Source organism: Geospiza fortis, unplaced genomic scaffold (assembly GCF_000277835.1).
Source record: "Geospiza fortis unplaced genomic scaffold, GeoFor_1.0 scaffold237, whole genome shotgun sequence".
NCBI classification, from domain to species: Eukaryota; Metazoa; Chordata; class Aves; order Passeriformes; family Thraupidae; genus Geospiza; species Geospiza fortis.
The window spans coordinates 4,308,723-4,326,946 of record NW_005054319.1 but is presented as its reverse complement, the minus strand read 5'-3'; the positions used below and the strand labels follow the sequence as shown (position 1 = coordinate 4,326,946).

The 18,224-nt window shown below is 36.8% G+C and overlaps 1 protein-coding gene across 4 annotated transcripts; it reads left to right on the top strand.

Moving 5' to 3' along the window:
- The first annotated feature begins 39 nt into the window (after window positions 1–39).
- On the top strand, window positions 40–17,228 carry LOC102033492 (transmembrane protein 180). 4 transcript variants are annotated; one of them, XM_031056586.1, is made up of 8 exons: window positions 40–328; window positions 2,807–2,985; window positions 3,785–3,828; window positions 4,758–5,448; window positions 8,349–8,503; window positions 9,954–10,037; window positions 11,062–11,205; window positions 16,116–16,248. In XM_031056586.1, the coding sequence occupies exons 2-8, from the start codon at window positions 2,833–2,835 to the stop codon at window positions 16,246–16,248; spliced, it is 1,404 nt and encodes a 467-aa protein (XP_030912446.1). In that variant the 5' UTR covers window positions 40–328; window positions 2,807–2,832. The 4 variants fall into 4 exon arrangements, with proteins under 4 accessions (XP_030912446.1, XP_030912447.1, XP_005420435.1 ...); XM_031056587.1 differs by lacking the exon at window positions 40–328 and adding an exon at window positions 1,657–1,681; XM_005420378.2 differs by lacking the exon at window positions 40–328 and having other exon boundaries at window positions 2,833–2,985; window positions 16,116–17,228.
- The last annotated feature ends 996 nt before the right edge of the window (window positions 17,229–18,224 follow it).

The window sequence follows — 18,224 nt, the reverse complement described above, 5'->3', positions numbered from 1 at the left end:
GGCCGGTGCCGCAGCCCGGCTGCCTCTGTGGGCACCCCCGAGCGCCTCCCCTCAGTGGTACCCCTCGGGACTAGCAGCGCGTTTATTCTGGTTTCCGTCTGAATGTGGTGCAGTCACGTCAGAAGGATGAGGAAGATTTTTGTGTCCAACCAGTCTGTCAGGGCTGTGAGCATTGCACAGCGGTTTGGGACCCAGAACAGCAGAGCAGGATGTCAGCTAGGGCGCCCCAGGCAACGTTTGCTATTATCTCTTGGAATCCACTTTTCTTCTTTAGACTCTTGCTCTAATTTCTTTTAGCAGTTGTCATCCTGCTGTGGGAGAAACACAGGTAATGTCACAGTGCATCTCACCGGCCTGAACAGCCTGTTCTTTCAGCCTTTGAGTATTAACACAGTTGTAACCACTAGAAATTTCTGAAAGCGATTTGCCTTCTGTGAGTCACAAAATGTTCACCAGTGCTTTAACCTGCTCAGTATAAAGGCTGACTATTAAGAAGAGGGAGGGGATGCTCGTGCATGATTTCATTGTAGTGCTATTAAAGGGAACATCTGGGGAAGGAAGTGTGGTACCTCAACTTCTAATTGAACCTATTTCATAAACAAGGTACATGACTAGATGTACCAATTAGGGTAGAGTTATGTCAGATCCTGCTTATTACCATTAGTCATGGTACTAGAGACCAGTTTGTGCATTGTTAGAAGATTTTTGTTGAAGAAATTTCAAATATCTTTCAGATTTTCTGAAGGGACCTTTTTTATTTGTGTCAGAAGGAATCAAGTCAAACAATTTAGAAATGACTGCTGGTAATGTTAGTGTGAAACACTTTTATTCCTGGCGCTTGTGGAATTGGAAGGAAAATAAAGTTTCCCAATTTTCCATTTTGAAGACCTGTGCAGGGTGCTCCAGGTGAAAATAGAGGTGAAATGTCTACCTTTCCAAAAGCCCTAATATCCACTATATAAATAATTTCATTAAGCATATTTGTGAAGGTTTGAAAGAGCAAATGTGACACTTGCCAATAACATACTAATTATAATGACTTTCATATGAATATCAAACTTATTTTTAAAAATAATAATTTCAATTGTACATCTTTTCAATAACCTTTTCCTTCATTTAGGTTTCTCAGTAAGAGATTGTGAAACCAAACTTGCCACAAAAATGGAAAATTTTGTCCCCTGAAAATGGTATTGTCTTCACAGGTGTAGAAAAATAAGTTTGAAGAGCTACACCATGGTCATTCTCAAATATTTTTAAAAATCAGTCATATCCTCAGAAATAAATTTGCTTTAATGAAACAAATCCTAGGATTCCAGTTGTTCATCAGCTTGACTTTTTTCTTAGCTATAAAGTGAAGTCACCTACTCTTTGCAACATGTTTCATATCACAGCATCTTATATATGCAAAAGTGCATCCAGACATTATTTGCTCTTCAAGAGTTCATTTCCCATGGTGGGGGGATGGAAAAACTGCCTGTTCCATCTTCCCCAGTCCCTACCTGATGTGTGGCTTTTGTGTGGTGATTCGGAAGTTCCTCCCTTCCTGCACAGCAGCCTCTCTTCAGCCGCCTTGTGAACCACAGGAAGGCTGGAAGGAGCCTTGGCTTTCATTTCCTGTTTCTTCCATGGTTATTTTTATGAGGAGCTGCTTCTAGAGCTGCTGATCAAGCAGATATTCAAAGTAGGTGTTTTGATGGATATGTGCAAATTGCATTTACGGTAAAATAGTTGATATGCAGAGGAGCAAAGTGTGAACTATTGGCATAAAGCAGGTTGTAAAGCTCTGCATAGTAAGGCTGAAATTTCAACTTGAGGTATCAAAATTAATAGCAGACAGCTTCCTTTAACAGATGTAAAAATGAATAAAGCCTCAGTTAAAAAACAGATACCTGGGAGTAATTATGTATTGGGCTTATAGAATCAAGTATAATGATGTATGGTCAAGGGCTACTTTTAGGTAGCTGTTAAACAGCTTTGAAAGGTAGAGGTTCCCTGGAGCTGGCTCCTTTCATGGTATAGTTCACACCAAACATGCTAAGATAAGTGATGGAAAAGATCAGCATCTTAAAAATTTGTTGGCTGAATATCTGAATGGTAGATTAAAGAAATCTGTATTCTTGGGCTGAATCTCTGCTATGTGGGCATACATAAAATGGTGTGTGTGCTACTTGTAACATTTTATTTAGATGCACTCTTCCATACCATGAAAATGTTAATTTAAAGGTGTTTTGTTTTAATTGTTTTATGGTTTATTAATTGAAAATATTGCTTCCATGACTTCTTAACAATTAGTATTTTAAAATAGAAGGGCAAAACTTGGTATTTGTTTTGAAGGAAATATTCACCTACATGCATGCTGCATTTGAAATTCATAGCATTGGAATACATAAGGAGTTGAGTCACTTCATTCCAACACAGTCCATAATTTTAAGAATATATAAGTAGCAAGAAAGATCTGAAATGTATGCAATTACTTTGAACTCTCCACCAAGATGAGTGTTTGCAGTAGCAAATTTTTAAGTGGAGTCTATACATCAGTTAGGAATTGTTTCTTTCAAATTTTTGTCTACTTTTTCCATTCACTTTTAAATACTGATTATACTTAGAAATGTCATCTAATAACTTGTTATTTTGGGCTCAGTTTCTTATCACTCATTGAAATGTGTTTCTGTTTTAACAAAAAAGGAAGAATGGGAACATTTTCCTCCAATAGTACATTTCTGCACTTCTGAAACAAGCAAATCCCCCATGTTATTTTAATTTGGAAAATCATTCTAATTGTTGTAATTCTCTTTTGTAACTTGAGGAAGAAGAGAGCTGTACTCTTGGAAGATGAAGATTCTTTGGGGAATTCATGCTAATGCACTGGCATATTCTATGACTACCTTAGGTGCTGGAATGATGAACAGCATTTTTAATTTCTACTACGTTAAGCTTTTCCTAAACCGATACAAAATTTCAGAAACAGGATTTCATGTAGCACAGGTACTGTACAATGGAATGTTTTGATTGCCATGTTGTGCTGTACGACAGTGTTATTGCAACAAAATGATCCTTTTAATGACAGATTAATTTGGGAATAATTGCAATTAATTAACAGTAAATTATCTTTGACTTTAGTTAATCCATAAGCAATGGAGCTTACACATAAAGCACATCATTTACAGTCTGTAGAGTAAAAATCTCCAGACTTAATTGCTGAAAAGATTTTTACATTTGATAGCTTGAAGTAATTTTCTAAACTGATTTTGCACCTCAGCTCCATAGATAAGTTTGACATTAGTGCTTTCCTATGAACTGTTTAAGTACTTAAATACTGCATTTATCCTGCAAGTCATTATCCATGTGAGTAACTCACATTGTAAATGGTCTCCTGAAAGTAATGGGCCAGCTCATGTTTTGAATTAACTTACTGTGAGAATAATATCTGAGCTGTGCAGGATGAATGCCCAGATATAAAAGGTTTTGAAAAAGTGGAGTCTTAGAGACAGTTTATTTCACATGTAGTTGGTCACTTACCTACTTACTCAATCTTATTTTTTCAAAATTTCTATAAACCTATGAATACCCATAAGAATTTGTTTTAGAGTCTGTTTTGACTCTAAGTAGCTGTTACTAAGACCTGAATAGCTGTACTAAGACTCTAAGATCTGTTCTACTCTGAGTAGCTTTTCTATGTATTTATTTATTGTCTGAATAGAAGTTTCTTTTAAATAAATATGCTGTGTTTGCATAATCCCTGTAGAAGAATGACAGTAGTGACAAATTCCCTTGTTTGTGGCAGGTTGTGTTTATGATCTGGAACGCCATCAACGATCCCCTTTTTGGGTATGTGAAAAACGCCAATCACTTGTTTTTAACATTTTAAAAGTTTAATAGTAATAAAATGGCTATAAAAATAGTAATACAATTAGAGTAATAATAATTGGACAATTTGAATTAGGACAATATGAGACAGTAGATACAAAGAGTTACGGATGTCCGGATACCTTTTTCTGGGCAGCACAAGCCTGAAAAATGACGCATGTTAACAGAGGATTAACCCTTAAAAACAATAACCTGTTGCATGTTCATACATCTCATACATGATGCATAATTTCCATTCAAACACAAGATTCTGTCTGGTCATCATCAGCTTCTTCCTCATAATCCTGATGGCATCATCATGGCTGAGCAAGGCGGGAAGAAGTTCGTTTCTCCTGATAATGGGGCAATAAATTCTCTTTCTTTGAAAGATTTAGGTGTCCTATGACTGCTATCTTGCTGCAAGTCCTTTCTTTTAGAAAGAAAGTATCCTACATAGCATAGTTTCTATTTTAACATTTTGTTGTAACCCAAAACTACATTTAACACACTACTTAAGAGAATATGTCGCTATAGGACACAAAACAACATGAGTGCACACACCACTGCTCTCAAGGTGAAGAAAAAGGGAAGTTTATTTTCTGACTCCAACATTTATAGCTTTCCAAAAGTGACAGTGGATTGGAGGGTGACAGTGCCACCTCTCCAATGACACTGGACAAACTAACAGTCCATCAAATTTCTCCTCCTCCATAAAAGAATGCAAAACATTAAGTTATTTACAGAAAGTGTGTGAGAAAGTTTGCTACAAGAATGTAAACATGAGAAGGCTTAGAAAATCTGAAAAAATCAGGGTGACAAGAATTAATACAGCATAACTTTCTAACACAACACATACAATATTCACTTGAATATTTGCAAAAAGCCAATGATAAAATCCACATTTTTCCCAGGTACATTCAGGACAACTCCCGGCTGAAGTGCTGCGCACGGCGCCAGTTCTCCATCCTGTACGGCGCCCCCCTGTACGGCCTGGCCTTCCTGCTGCCCTGGTTCCCCTGGAGGCTCTATGGGGAGGGTGACTGGCTCTGCAGCCTGCACCTCATCGTGGCCCTGTGTGCCTTTGATGGGCTGCTGACCTTTGTGCTGCTGGCACAGTGCGCGCTCTTCACCGAGAGCTGCCCCCGGCACGACAGCAGGCTCCGGCTCATCGAGTACAACCAGGTGGCCACGCTGCTGGGCTCCACCAGCATTCTCTTCTGCGGGCTCATCTCTGATAATATGGAAAACTTTGCTTATTTCCAGGTTTTTGTTGTTTTAATCGCAGCGCTAGCGACAGCTTGTATGTGTTGCACAGGTAAATACAGCACAAGTCAGTATGAGCAGAGGGAAATTCACACGGAGGATGCTCATCTGGAAAACGGTGATGGAACTTTCTCCTTGGCCTCAGTAGTTTCATTGACCAAACAGATCATGACAGAGAAGAACTTTCTGTGTTTTGTAACAATGAACTTCTTCCAAGTCTTCCACCAAGCCTTCTACAACAATTTTATGATGATCTTCGCGGATAATCTTATTCCTAAGGATGTCCTTTCTTCCTCAGTAAGAAGTATCATGTATGGAGCAGGTTTTATTTGTCCTCAGGTAGGTAGTCATACTTTATTTCTGAATATGAAAACCTGTTGTTTTAGTAGTTCACAGTATCCATTTAACACTTGTAAAAAATGCTGTATTTGGCATAAGGCATTTGCCAAAATGAGTACTAAATCTCACTCCCCAGTGCTCTAGAAGAAGAAAATATCTCAGTGCAGGCTGATCAAGTGTAAGGGGTAGAGAGAGCAGACCAGCAGACAGGCTGGTGGAACATGTGTTTAAAACAATGTGAGACATGAGTAGGCAAAGAATGAATGTTTTGTATCCTCCAGCACTTATAATACCTAAGCATAAAGGAATGAAAAACATGGCCAAGATCAAACGTTTCTAAAGCAAAATCTATAGAATTCTGAATTCCTTTTTGTTTTGTTTTGTTTTCCAATGCTGTGTATTACAAATGAAAGACTAAGTTCTTCTGGACGTTTCTGAAATAAGCTGCACAAAATACCAGAAAAAATTATAAAGTATGAAAAGCATTGTTAAAATATGTGGTATCTCAGTCATGGAAACCAAACAAAACTCTAAATAGCTGCTTTTGGAGAATAGTACATTCCCATTTATTTTGTTGATTGGTCTCTTGGTCAGCAGTATTTATGGGGAAGAGAGACATCCTTTTAAGAGCCCAGTCAGGGATGAGGAGAGGAATAATGAACTGAAAAGAGAAAGAGAACCCAAAAGAGTAATGTGTGAAAACAAGCAGCAAAAGTATATCTCACAGAATTTGACCATACTTCTCAGCAGTAAATAAAAAATTCCTCTGTTCATTGCCTTCTAACTTCTTTCTCTAGATCTTTAAAAACTTTCTTTGTGTTTACCTGTTGGATGCTGAAAGTTAGGATACTCAAAATATGAGTATCCTGACATTCATCATAGGTGCTGATGGTGTTGAGAATTTTTTTAAAATCAGACTGTTCTATTCATTAAATTTTAATGGGTTTTGGTAAGTAATATGTATAAGAGGATAAATGAAAATGGAACTAGAATTCACAGCTCAATTTCAGTTCCCATTTGGGCTTTTGCATATAAAACATAGAGATCCTGCACATACTTTCTGTTCCATAACTATCTATAATTTCAACTTTTGTCCTCATCACAGCTTTGACAGTTTTGGGATTTTCCCCTGTACCTCAGCCAGTTAGGTAATGAACTTTGGAAACAAATCAGAAGCTACAGAAGTTAGGAAAGCTTAAATAATTTTACACTTAATATATAGCAATCACTTTTATTGATAAAATCAGTGTGACAGTGTGAAAAGAACAATCTTTCAGAAAATGCGTCCCTCTCTGCTCCCCAGAGACTCTTTGTCTAGAAGGTCGCTGAACCATGGAGGGTTTGCTGTGACCTTATTTTTCTCAGGTTTTGTCCCTTTGAGCTCAAGTTACAATAAGAGAATTCTCTGATGGCAATGTCCAGATCTTCACTTACTGGAAAAACACCCAACCCTTGTAAAATAAAGCTCCTTTTTATGAACTCTGCTTCAGTGGCTTCTGCTAGAATTCAGCTTCTGACTTAGGTTCCTTCTAGTAGTGGACGTGAGGAACTCAACCTGCCCACAAGGAAAATGTTGCTGCAACATAGACAAACAACTCTGAATTTGCATCGTTAGTATTTTCCTTACAAACACACAGTCTTAAAGACCTGCAAGTAATGAGGAATTTTCTAAGTCATAAGTACTTCCTGAGACAGGGTTATTTTGCAATTACAGGGAGACAGGAACATGGTGTTTACAACAGCAGGCATTACATGATCCCTTAGTATTTCTAGTGGAGGCACTTTTCAGCAAAATCCCTGAAAACAGCCAGGGGGAGGAGTATGTTTTAAATTTCTTATTCCAAGATATTTTTCTTATACCACCTTTCCAGATTTGTTTTACCTCCCTGATCAAGTAGAAATCTTGAGCTTTTTATACAATAGCATTTGCCATGCTAATCTTTGTCTGACCGTAGCATCCTGGTTTTATTTGTTATGTTAAAGCAGTTCAGTGTGGGAACAATTGTACAAGGAAAATTCTTTCCTGTTCTTCATCTGAGTATTACACAGTTCATCTCTGTAACACAGAAGAAAGGAGAAAATGTGGATCTTTATACAGTTTTTATGTTTGTGACAGACATGAGGACCATGTACATGAAGATGGTGACAAAGGCCCATATAATGAAAAGAACATAATTCATTACAGAATGTCCTATTGAAATTGAAAAGTGAGGAGCAACGTGGAACTTAAATTTTGTTCATACTATAATCAGCATTTAATATAATTTTCATGAATTAGCCAGTCACTAGATTCTCAGAATCTGCTCCTTGCCAAGATTGGCAAAATTAAAACTCAGCCATGCACAAGCACTGGCCTCTGGCTTTCTGTGCTTGCTAGTAAAGCCTCTAACTTGCTTACTTAAAGCTGTTCTGGTGAACTTGCTTTACCAACTTAAAAATCATGCTTGATTTCTATAAATGTCAATCAAAATAGTAATATTAATAAAAAAAGCAATGACTGAAAATACATCTTTTCAGCAGTTACCTGGCAAGATGCTTGATTTACAGTTACCATGCTGCAAAGCTAATACTTAAGGGATATCAAAAGTAAAGATCATGAGCATTAAATAATAGTTAGGCATTGTGGGGAGCTGTTTTCCCTAGGAGCAGTTCTCAGTCTCTAGTTTTTCAGTGAAAGGAGACTGTACCTAGTAGAAGTGGCATGGTATGAGCCAGTAGAGAGTTGTCTTTGTTCAATTTCTATTTTTTATTTTGTTGAACTTCTTAGAAAGGGTCATTGTTTGCTTTTTCTTTTCTTTAAAGGGTATTAATTATGTCAGGTGTGTGTTTTATAGCTCTCCTAATGCTGAGACACTGTACTGTACCTTTTCATCTTATATGTGTATATATTATCTTTTCAGTGCCTTGTTCTTCTTAGTCATGCTTGGTTGAAGAAGTTTGGTTATTACAGAATCATCTTATTTTCCTTTTACTATGAAGGAGTAGCTGCTGCTGTCATGTGTCTTCTAGGGCAAGAACACTATTATCTGCTGGCATTCTATGTCACAACAAACATGTAAGTAAATCCACTCCCCTGTTCATAGACAGCTGAAATACTTCTAACAGAGCAGACACTTGCTTTTATTTACCATGAAGATTCTGCCTCTGCTTTTATGGTTTTCATTCTGTTTCACTTACCAGAAAAGTTGAAACTCCAGTTACAGCTTTTTTTTTTTTCATTTTATTTTGTTTCAGCTTTTATTTTCTGCTTGAAATAAAAAAGCTTTAAAGGCAAACAGCAATTATGGTTTGCAGGCACATGACTCCAGTCACTTTAACCTGAGATGCAAGGGAAGGAGAATCTCATGTTTTGCACAGACCTGGAAGAGCTCAGCAGAGGAACCAGTCTCTCTCCCCAGGGACTGTTTGCTAGGAATGCTCAGCCCTCACCCTGTGTTGCAGGAACCCTTGTGTGCTGCACTGCAGCAGATCTGGGTAACTCAGGTTAGGTACCCAGCACTGAGCCCATTCCCACTGTCCTCAGTGTAAGATGCCAAACTGGAGTCATTTCACATAAATACATAATGATACATGGAAAACTTTATGTCAAGATAAAGAACTGGTTGTATCAGAATACTGTTACAGCAGTTTGGTTTTATTTCTTCATGTTCTCTTTCATTGTTGTCTTCCTCCATGTTCTTTCCTGCCCTCTTTTTCTTCATCTTTCCCTCCCCACCCTGTTTTCTTTCTTATTTTCAGTATTGCAGTCGTGGGCTACTCTAACACTGAATTATGTGAACAATAAATTGAATTTCGTTATCTGCATGTTTTAAATGATGAAGATGTGTTTTGATTTCTCCAAGAAAAAATTCTGAGGTACCTGAAGACTGTATGTTTAAAGTGCTAGTTGTTCAAAGTACCTTGTTAGTAAAAGCTCATCATACCCAAAATTAAATGACACAGAAATTGTAATATCTTCATTTATTTTTTCATTTGGCTATTTGTTAACAATCAGCTTTGTATGTTTGTGTTTCTGTGTGTGTGTTGCATATCTATACATCTATATACACTGTAAATACAGATCTAGGAATGCATGTAAACTGTTCTTTCTATTCTAATTCTTCCACCTCGAAGTTTATCTTCCACATGGTCATGTCTTTTCCATGAGAGCAAATTTTCAGTTTCCCCTTTTTCTGAGGTGTTTCTTTTCTCCTGATCATTTTAAATGACATTTACTGATAATGTAAATTTATTGTATAAGTGTGTATGACCTTTTACACCAACGTCCAGCAAAAAAAAACGAAGAAAACCCCCCACTTTTAGGTTTGCATATTGATTTCTAATTCTCAGCTAAGAATAGATCTGGTAATGCTTTCAGATAAATCACCATGTTTTAAGGAACATCTCAGCTTTGTGTGTTTGCAGAATATCAGTGTTGGTGTGTTTGTGTTGCAATGTCAGTTAGAATTTCATTATAAAGTAAATTTAAGAACTATGAACATCTAAAATATTTTGTTTTTCTTTAGGGTAATTGTGCAAGCTTCATTTAGCTTGTTCAATTTGCCTTTGGCAGATATTGTTGATGCAGATTTAATAAAGCACAAGAGGAGGTAAGTCAGTCATTACAGTTTTTTTAAACATGCTGTTTGCCTTGTTACTCTTTGTTAATAAATTATGTCAAAGTAAAGACAGTAAATTATCCGGGATCCTTGATACAGAAGTACTTCTTGTGAGAGCAGCTTAGCATAAGTGAGGATCAGAACTTGAGTAAAGTTTCCTGCAGTTCCTTCAGTAGGGTCATTTAAACAGATTATTAGGTCATTTCTCTTTTTTCTTATACTAGAATATAAGCCAAGTCCTTCCAATTTTTGTAGCTTTATTTTTGTTAGCCTCAATTGAATTGCTTTGTAACCAGGTACATCTATGATCATGTATGGAATTTTCTGAATGAAGCCTTTCCAAGATGGAAATGGTGTTAAGAAAGCTTTGCCTATGCCAGGTAAAATGCAGATTTCAAAGTCTAACTGGTTCCTTTATCTCCTGAAATAAAAGTGATAAAACCTGCTGCAGAATAGCATATTGCAACTCATTGATCTTTTGGATTTTTATCAAAGTACACATAACTTCCTGTTGGTTCAATCAGTTGTTAGGTAAGTGCAGATTCACTCCTGTTAAAGAACTTGCCCCTCAAATCTGTTGCTTTCATGAGGAAAAAATTACCTCATTTTCTGGCCTATGCATGCAAAATCTTCAGTTGTAATTAATTCTCCATGCATTGTTCAGTCTAATGTAACTTCAATAATTAATCAAAGTGCACAAAGTTGAATTTAAGTACGAGTCACTTCAGAATTAGGGCCAAGCTGTGTCTATGTATATATGTCTGTATATATATTTATATATATACTTGTACACACACCCTGTAGAGGTTTGTAACTCTTAATTTCCAAATAAATTTAAATTTCATTATGAGAGTAGATCTGTTTGCTATAATGTGTGAGCTAGATAAATCTAAGGATCATGACATTTAGCATTTGCACATTAACAAGATTTCAAGCTTTTTAAAATCACAATTGTAATTAATACACTAATAAGTTTGTGTTGTACATTAATTTGTTTTTTCCCCAAATATTTTAGATTACCACTTTCCTCTATGGTTTTTGGTACCAATGCTTTGTTTACCAAGCCTGCCCAATCTTTGGCTCCAATGGTTGTGGTTGCAATACTGAATCATTATGGATATTATAATCTGAATAATGTACCTGGTCGTCCTGATATAAGGTGAGTTCAAAAGAGATACTTTAAATCTTAGAAAATAACATTAAATACTCCTGTAATCTAAAAACAAAATTGATCAGCAATTACTTTGCATCAACTGCACTTCAAAAACCTGAACATTTTAAAAATACTTTTCCATTCTTTTTGTCTGTGTAGAAGCACAAATGTTTCTTAAAGAGTAAATCATTTATTAAACCATATACATGAGGATATCTACCTATTTTGAAAAGCAAAGGATACCTTTCATCCCCTGGCTTTTTGCAATAAATGAAGAAAATGTTTGAGATCATTTAATAGCTCTTATTAAGATACATGTTGTCCTGGCATCTGCATTTTGTTTACCTCATAAACCTACTTCCTTAAATATATAATATAAAATGTTAATCAGATTTTTTTTGTTGGTTTGTTGTTGTTTTTTTTTTAGAGAAAGCAGTATAATCACTGGAGGGAGAGACTTTGCCTGGAGTAGGAATGGATCATTTTGGCTCCAATAGTCCTTACCATTCTAATGCTAATGATTTCCTTGCAGTCCCTGGAGACCTTAATACAGCATAAAGCTGTGGTTGCTGGTTAGTTGGACATGTGTGGGCTTTTATAAAAATAAATTAACAGGGAATAACCACACTGAAAGGGTCACAGGCTGTATTTATGACCATCAGGAGGAAGTGGCAACAGAAGGAATAACTGAAGTCAGGGCTAAATGGAAAATTCAGTCCTGATCAGGATTTACTTGAAGGAACAAAATGAATATCCTGAGAGCTACACAGCTCTCCTAAACCTTTAGTAAAAACTTAAAGGAACAGATAAACACAATTTTATATGAACTTCTGTGGAGATAGCTCCCGAGGGAGAGAAGTCTGGTTATGAGTCACCTAAGGTTAGGAGAACATTCCATACTTGAGGAATTTCCTAAAAAAAAATGTATGAGGACAAGCATGACATAAAAGAACAACAGGTGGTCTTCAGAAATGCATCCAGACAGAAGCAAAGGCAGCTTAAGTTTGAGCTGTGTGTGAGAGCAGCTTATTTTAATGCTTTCTGTAGATAGCCAGTGAGATGATGAGAAGAGGACATGAACCTCATTATAATGTCAAATAAGATGAGTGATTTTTGTAGAAGAGTGGTAGGTTGAACTGGATGTGGGTATGAGAGGGCTGAATATATTCATCTTGATGATTCAGAGAAATTCAGATTTGAAACATAAAAACTGCAGTTCTGATCCCTTTCAATCAGAGAAATGATCCCTTTGTGGATGGATTTTAAATCACAGTAGTCATAAATATTTTTTGCGTGGTAAATAGCCCCTGGACTATAGCAACAATAAATTTATCATATAGAGGTTGAAATACTTGGAATGCTCAATCTATAAATCCTGTGTTTTCACTTGAGTCATGCTGAAATTTTATTTATTTCACTAGGGCCAGGAACAGCATAAAACATACAAAGCTGAGATTAGTGAATCAGAGCACCTGAAATATAAATTTCTCTTGCCCATCCTTTCAAAAATAATTTCTTTAATATGAAGCAGTTTGCCTGTGTTGCCTGTATATTTGGTGTGTGAATGGGTTTTCCTTTGCTTGCAAATGGAGTACAGGGTTGATACACAATCCATGAAGACCAGAAAGCTCAAAGTTGTTTCTAGGGAGTCAGTTTGCCCTTGGCACTGTTCTCAGACCATTGACTTATATATATTAAAAACCTATTGGCTGGTCTCATATTTCAGCCATAGGCAGACAGTTAAAATACACTTGCCCCAGGACCAAGTTGTTTGAGGACAAACAAAAATTAAATACAAGAGATAGTTTAAAATACACCCAAACTGTTTTGGGGGAAAAAAGCTTTTTATACACGTCAATTATATAAAATGAAGTATTCTGACCCATGCCAATAAAATCTTAGCTCTGTCCTTCCTCCTTCTCCAAAGCTGGCAATATCTATTAAGTGCTTTGGAGAGCATTTGCTTTATTAGGTGTAGTGGCAGTGAATTGTGAAGATAGTACAGAGGACCCTTCTTCTGCATTAACAAAATGTTTGGGCCCTGAATAAGTATGTCTGAAGAGTTCCCAGCAATGTTGTTTACTGGGACAAGGCAGAATATGCAGTCTGTACACTATTTGCATCCTGAATTATTTTTAATAATTTATTTTACTAATAATGATTACTTTTTCTTGAACTGAGAGTTTGGGGATGACACAAAGCTGGGGCTGTGGCACGGGCACAGAGGATCACACTGCCACTGGGGGAATCCTGGCAGGCTGGAGAAACGGGCTGGAATTAAACAAAGTCCTGCAGCAGGGCAAAGGTGATCCTTCCCCTCTGCACACACACTGTGCCTCAGCCTTAGGAAGTGTGGGCACTGCACAGAAGTTAAGCACTTTGTCATGGAAAGTGGTTTTTAATATCTTTAAAATTTGAGCAATACTTTGCAGAATGGAATGTCCTGATTTTTCCATTCTTCCATCATCATATCAAAGCAGTACGTGCCCTGTATGGCTTGAGATGTTTTTGTTCTTGTTTGGTTTTTGGGTTTTGGGGGTTTTTGGGGTGGGGGGGGGGGGTTTTTTGTTTTTTTTTTTTTTTTTTGTTTTTTTTTTTTTTTTGCTATGGAAAAGAGTGCCCTCTGATTTTTCCATTCTTCCATCATCATATCAAAGCAGTACGTGCCCTGTATGGCTTGAGATGTTTTTGTTCTTGTTTGGTTTTTGGGTTTTGGGGGTTTTTGGGGTGGGGGGGGTGGGTTTTTGTTTTTTTTTTTTACTTTGGCTTGATTTTTTTACTTTGCTATGGAAAAGATGCCTAGTTTAAAACCTCCCTCTTCTGGAGAGCCACTGCAACTACCACCAGCTTCTCTTGAGAGTGCTTTTCAATTTCATTCTTCAGAATAAAGTTATTTGGCAGCAATTCTTCATTATTTATTGAAGGCACTTTCAACTGTTAATGCTTTCATATTGAATTACTGAACTACCTGACATTCTGTTCAGAGTGATTTTAGGGCTGTTTAGGGAAACATTGTATGTTTTATTCCTGTGTGTGCAACAAAAATGGTAGATATGGAAATTTCTGAAGTTACTTGTTCAGCTGTAATTGTGATAAAATCCAAGATCTGCTCTTGATTTATCCCAGTCCCTTAATGAAATATTTTCCCATTCCTTGTTTGGTGTATTATATTTTTTCATAATTCCTGCAATAACTTAAGGTTTTACAGTACAATAGGTAATATTACTTTCTTAAATCAGCATCGTTCCAGTGAAACCAAATCAGGCTTGCACAGTGTGAGTGATTTTGCAGATGTTCTTTGTGTAAAGGTGGAATAATGTTAGCATTGAAAACTGCAATCCTCTTTAGTGTTCAGAGCAGGCCAAATGCAAGCCCCAACATCCTGTTAACTGTGTCTGAGTCCTGTTCTCATCACTAGGTGGTTAAATCATGTGTCTGTGGGCTCCCTGCTGGCACTGCTCCTGCAGTCCCTGGGGGCAGCTGTGCCAGAGCTGTGCATGATGTGGGCTCCTTCTCCTGTAGGTGCACTGGAAATGCACTTGGATACGGGCCAGTAAACAACTCCAAATGGGAAATGATTGTCCCTGCCAATAAACATTGGCTATGGCCCAGTGGCCTGCTAGTGAACATTTCCAGCCACAAATGCAATTGCCCAAGTGATTGAGTGATTCACTTGTGAGCCTGTGGGCTTTTGTTTTCTCCTGTAGCATTAGCATGTACATGGTTTGAGATAAACTGTGCTCATTTCTGAGCCTGGGTCTGTACTAAGGACAGAATCTGGGCTTTGTTGGAGGCTGCAAACATTTTTTCTGTTAAACTGAGCGAGACATGTGTTGATTCTTTCATGATTCAGAGGAGCTCTTAGGTTTTATTTAAAAACCTGTTCAAGGTTTGGGGGATTTTTCACAGATTTTAGGTTTCTTGGACCATGTCCATAGTTGTTGTGTGAGTCTCTTATCTCATCCCTGAATGCTAAGGAAAAAATTAGAAAGGAACATAAACTGCCTCATGGAGAGAAAGTTCACTTAGGGGCTGTTTCTCAGCTTGAGTTGACTTTCCTGATATTTAAGTAATTAGAATCCCATAATTAACAGAATGCAAGTAGATAATGATTCCTACTAGATGAATGCCAAAATGCATGCTTTGAGCTGTCAGAAACCATGCTGCTCATAAAAGGGAACTCATTTAATTCCTGTATTTTCTTGCTTCATTCATATTTGCTGATGCTTTTATTTATTTTTCATTAGAGAAGATTTAAATGAGGAAAGGCCATGCATTCATTACAAAAAAAGAAAACTAGTGTTAATTTCACATTTATTCTTTCTATGGCTTATATTATCTTGTAATCATTTATTTTAAAACCAAATGAAATAAGGCTTGATATTTCAAATGGCCCTTGAAACCACACCTGAATTTTGTGCAATTATCATTATTTCTGTCTAGCATTCAGCATCTAAAACATCACACTATGTGGATAGTTAGAGCACAGATTTCAACTCAAATAAATTAATTTCATGTTAAAATGTTTGCTTCTATTTTCTACTTTTCTTTCTCTTCCAAATTTTTCAGTCCTATTAAAGCTTTTTGGATGCTCTGTTCTATAATTGGATGAAATTTGCTTAAATTGATTTCTATATTACATAATCAGGAAAGTAGTGAACAGGATTTCTTAGGTTGTATTAAAATTAACTCTTTCTATGCTAATTGTCTGAATTCCTCCCACCTAGAGAAAACAATATATAATACATATCTGTATGTAGAATTAGAAAATACACAAGATATTTCTATTTCTTTTACTTAGAATTGACAGTACAGTAGCATGTCTTTGTTTATAATGGGAATGATGTAAAAATAACTTGTTTAGTGACCATGGAAGTTAATCTTCATATTGAAAGCTGTGTTCTCATTTGTTCCAGCAGATCATTTTTAGATCTCCATGATGCCATGTTCTACCTGGTCTGTCTGGTTCCCCTCTGCATTGCAGTCCTACAGATCCTGACCTGGACTCCCTTTTCCATCCAGAACAGCCACCTGGCAGCTCCACAGTAAAAATGGAGCCAGTGGTCAGTGCTTCTCCTTCTTGTGCTGAACCACAAGAGAGTTCAGTAAGTTTTTCATGTGAGAGAGCAAAATTGCAAGATGAAACAGTTTGAGCTGTTTCATTCAGTCTCTACAGACTGTGACTCCCATTCAGCCTTAATGCTGAGCCTACACAAGTTTTTCCTAGTTCAGTTGCTTTCTCTTAATGGGTTTTATCCTTAATTACTTTATTTAAAGTAATTTCTGATATATAATGATTCCTCTTAACTCATTTGAAGGAAGGATGTGGCAGATCAGGGAAAGGGATCCCAGCCCAGCACCTAGAATTCCAGGGAACTGTATTTTCTGAAGCCTACTGGTGGATTAATTTTGCCATACTGATAAAATGGCAGATCTCTGAAGTTAATCTGGAACATCCCAGTGGACATCCCTCATGGATGGCAGGGAGATAAATTTTAGATGGTGTCTAGCTGGCCAGTATCAAGACAGATCTGACAGCAACCATGGGAAGAGCCAAGAGTGGTTAACTACCCTGTGAAAGTCTGTGTAAGGCTGAAGGAGAAAAGGATTCAGATGCTGTTCAGTGTTTCTCAGTATGGAAAGAAAAAGCTCAGTAAGTCCTCACTGGCTTTCAGAATCTCTGGTTGGTGGAAGGTCAGTGCAGTTTTCTGGCTTTAAATGGGAAAATAATTTTGAAGGTGTCCTATAGTTAGTGCTTCATACAAAATGTCATTGTGGCAAGGACAGCATTAGTCTGTGGATGTAGGGTTCAGCTCTTGGACAAATGGAGGCACACACAGTTACTAAACCAAGCTCTCCCTGTTCACTGGTGTTATGTTGGCTAACTCATTTGGTGGGTGACTATTTAAGTTAATTTCTGAATCACCAAGTTGAAGTTAGTTAATTTCTGATTAATTCTTATCAGTTAAGATTTTAAATGAATCCTGTGATTTTTATAAAATAAAGGGTTTTTGACCAAAATTTAGAAACATTGAGTCCTCTCTTCATTTCACACATTGTAATGATAAGACACATTAGCATGTTTACAGTACTCCCATTGAATCAATATTATTCTTCCTCCAGTATTTCCACGGTGTAATAGTGCAGTGATAAATACCTTTAGCATAATACAATCACTGCATTTTTGTATTTTGTTTTGCCTGGGCAAACAGTTTTAGTAGCACCTTTCTTAGGGAGTCCCACTTGAAAGTACAAGAGCATTGTGTGGATCCTAGTTTTAAAATGCTGAGCAAGCTGATTTTCAAGGCTCTACACTTACTGACAGGTAACTTGAAAGAGAAAGGAGTGTAAGAAATGGCTTTGCATTTTGGTGGACACCAGCATAATTTAATGAAGAAGTTTGAGATTTGAAATACCAGAGTTGAAAAAAAACATTCATTTGTGCCTCAGCTTCTACATTTGCAGAGCAGAAATAACATCATTTCCTTGCCTTTTTGAAGTGTGAAGTGCTTTCAAGGCGATGAATGAAAAAGAGGGAGATCATCATTAAATATTTAGAAATCCAAATGAATCCTTTGATAGAAATATGAAGAATTATGTTAAAATGTAAGAAGCCAGAACTGTGGTGAAGTTTGAAGTTGCCTTATCTGGTTTTTATCTGTCTTGTCAGGGACACTGTTGTCCATTTGCATTGTGCATGCTGACAGCATTATGTGCACATACAGCATCACTTGTGTAAATACTCTGTGGATGGGTAAATACAAATACCAGAGCAGATACAGCCTGGGTGTTTGGGGTTTGAATTTGAAAAGACTTCCTGCATTTTATGTATTTTTTTCATGTCTGAAAGGCAGGAGTAGAAGTCGAAGGAATTTAAGTTAATATAATATAATCTTTGATTCATTATATGAAACAGTCTTCTCCCTGACAGTTCCTTTAAAATGGTAATAACATTAAATAGTCTCTTTTTTCTTTATTGTTTCTGTATTTCCTAAATTTCCCATGCTTATCCTAACCTTCATATA

Bases quoted from the DNA above. Each gene is read 5' to 3' on its own strand.
- LOC102033492 (XM_005420378.2), top strand. From the start codon at position 2,833: ATGAAGATTCTTTGGGGAATTCATGCTAATGCACTGGCATATTCTATG. The intron at 3,829-4,757 runs GTATGTGAAAAA...CATTTTTCCCAG, and splicing joins ATCAACGATCCCCTTTTTGG to GTACATTCAGGACAACTCCC. The intron at 8,504-9,953 runs GTAAGTAAATCC...GTTTTTCTTTAG, and splicing joins TTCTATGTCACAACAAACAT to GGTAATTGTGCAAGCTTCAT.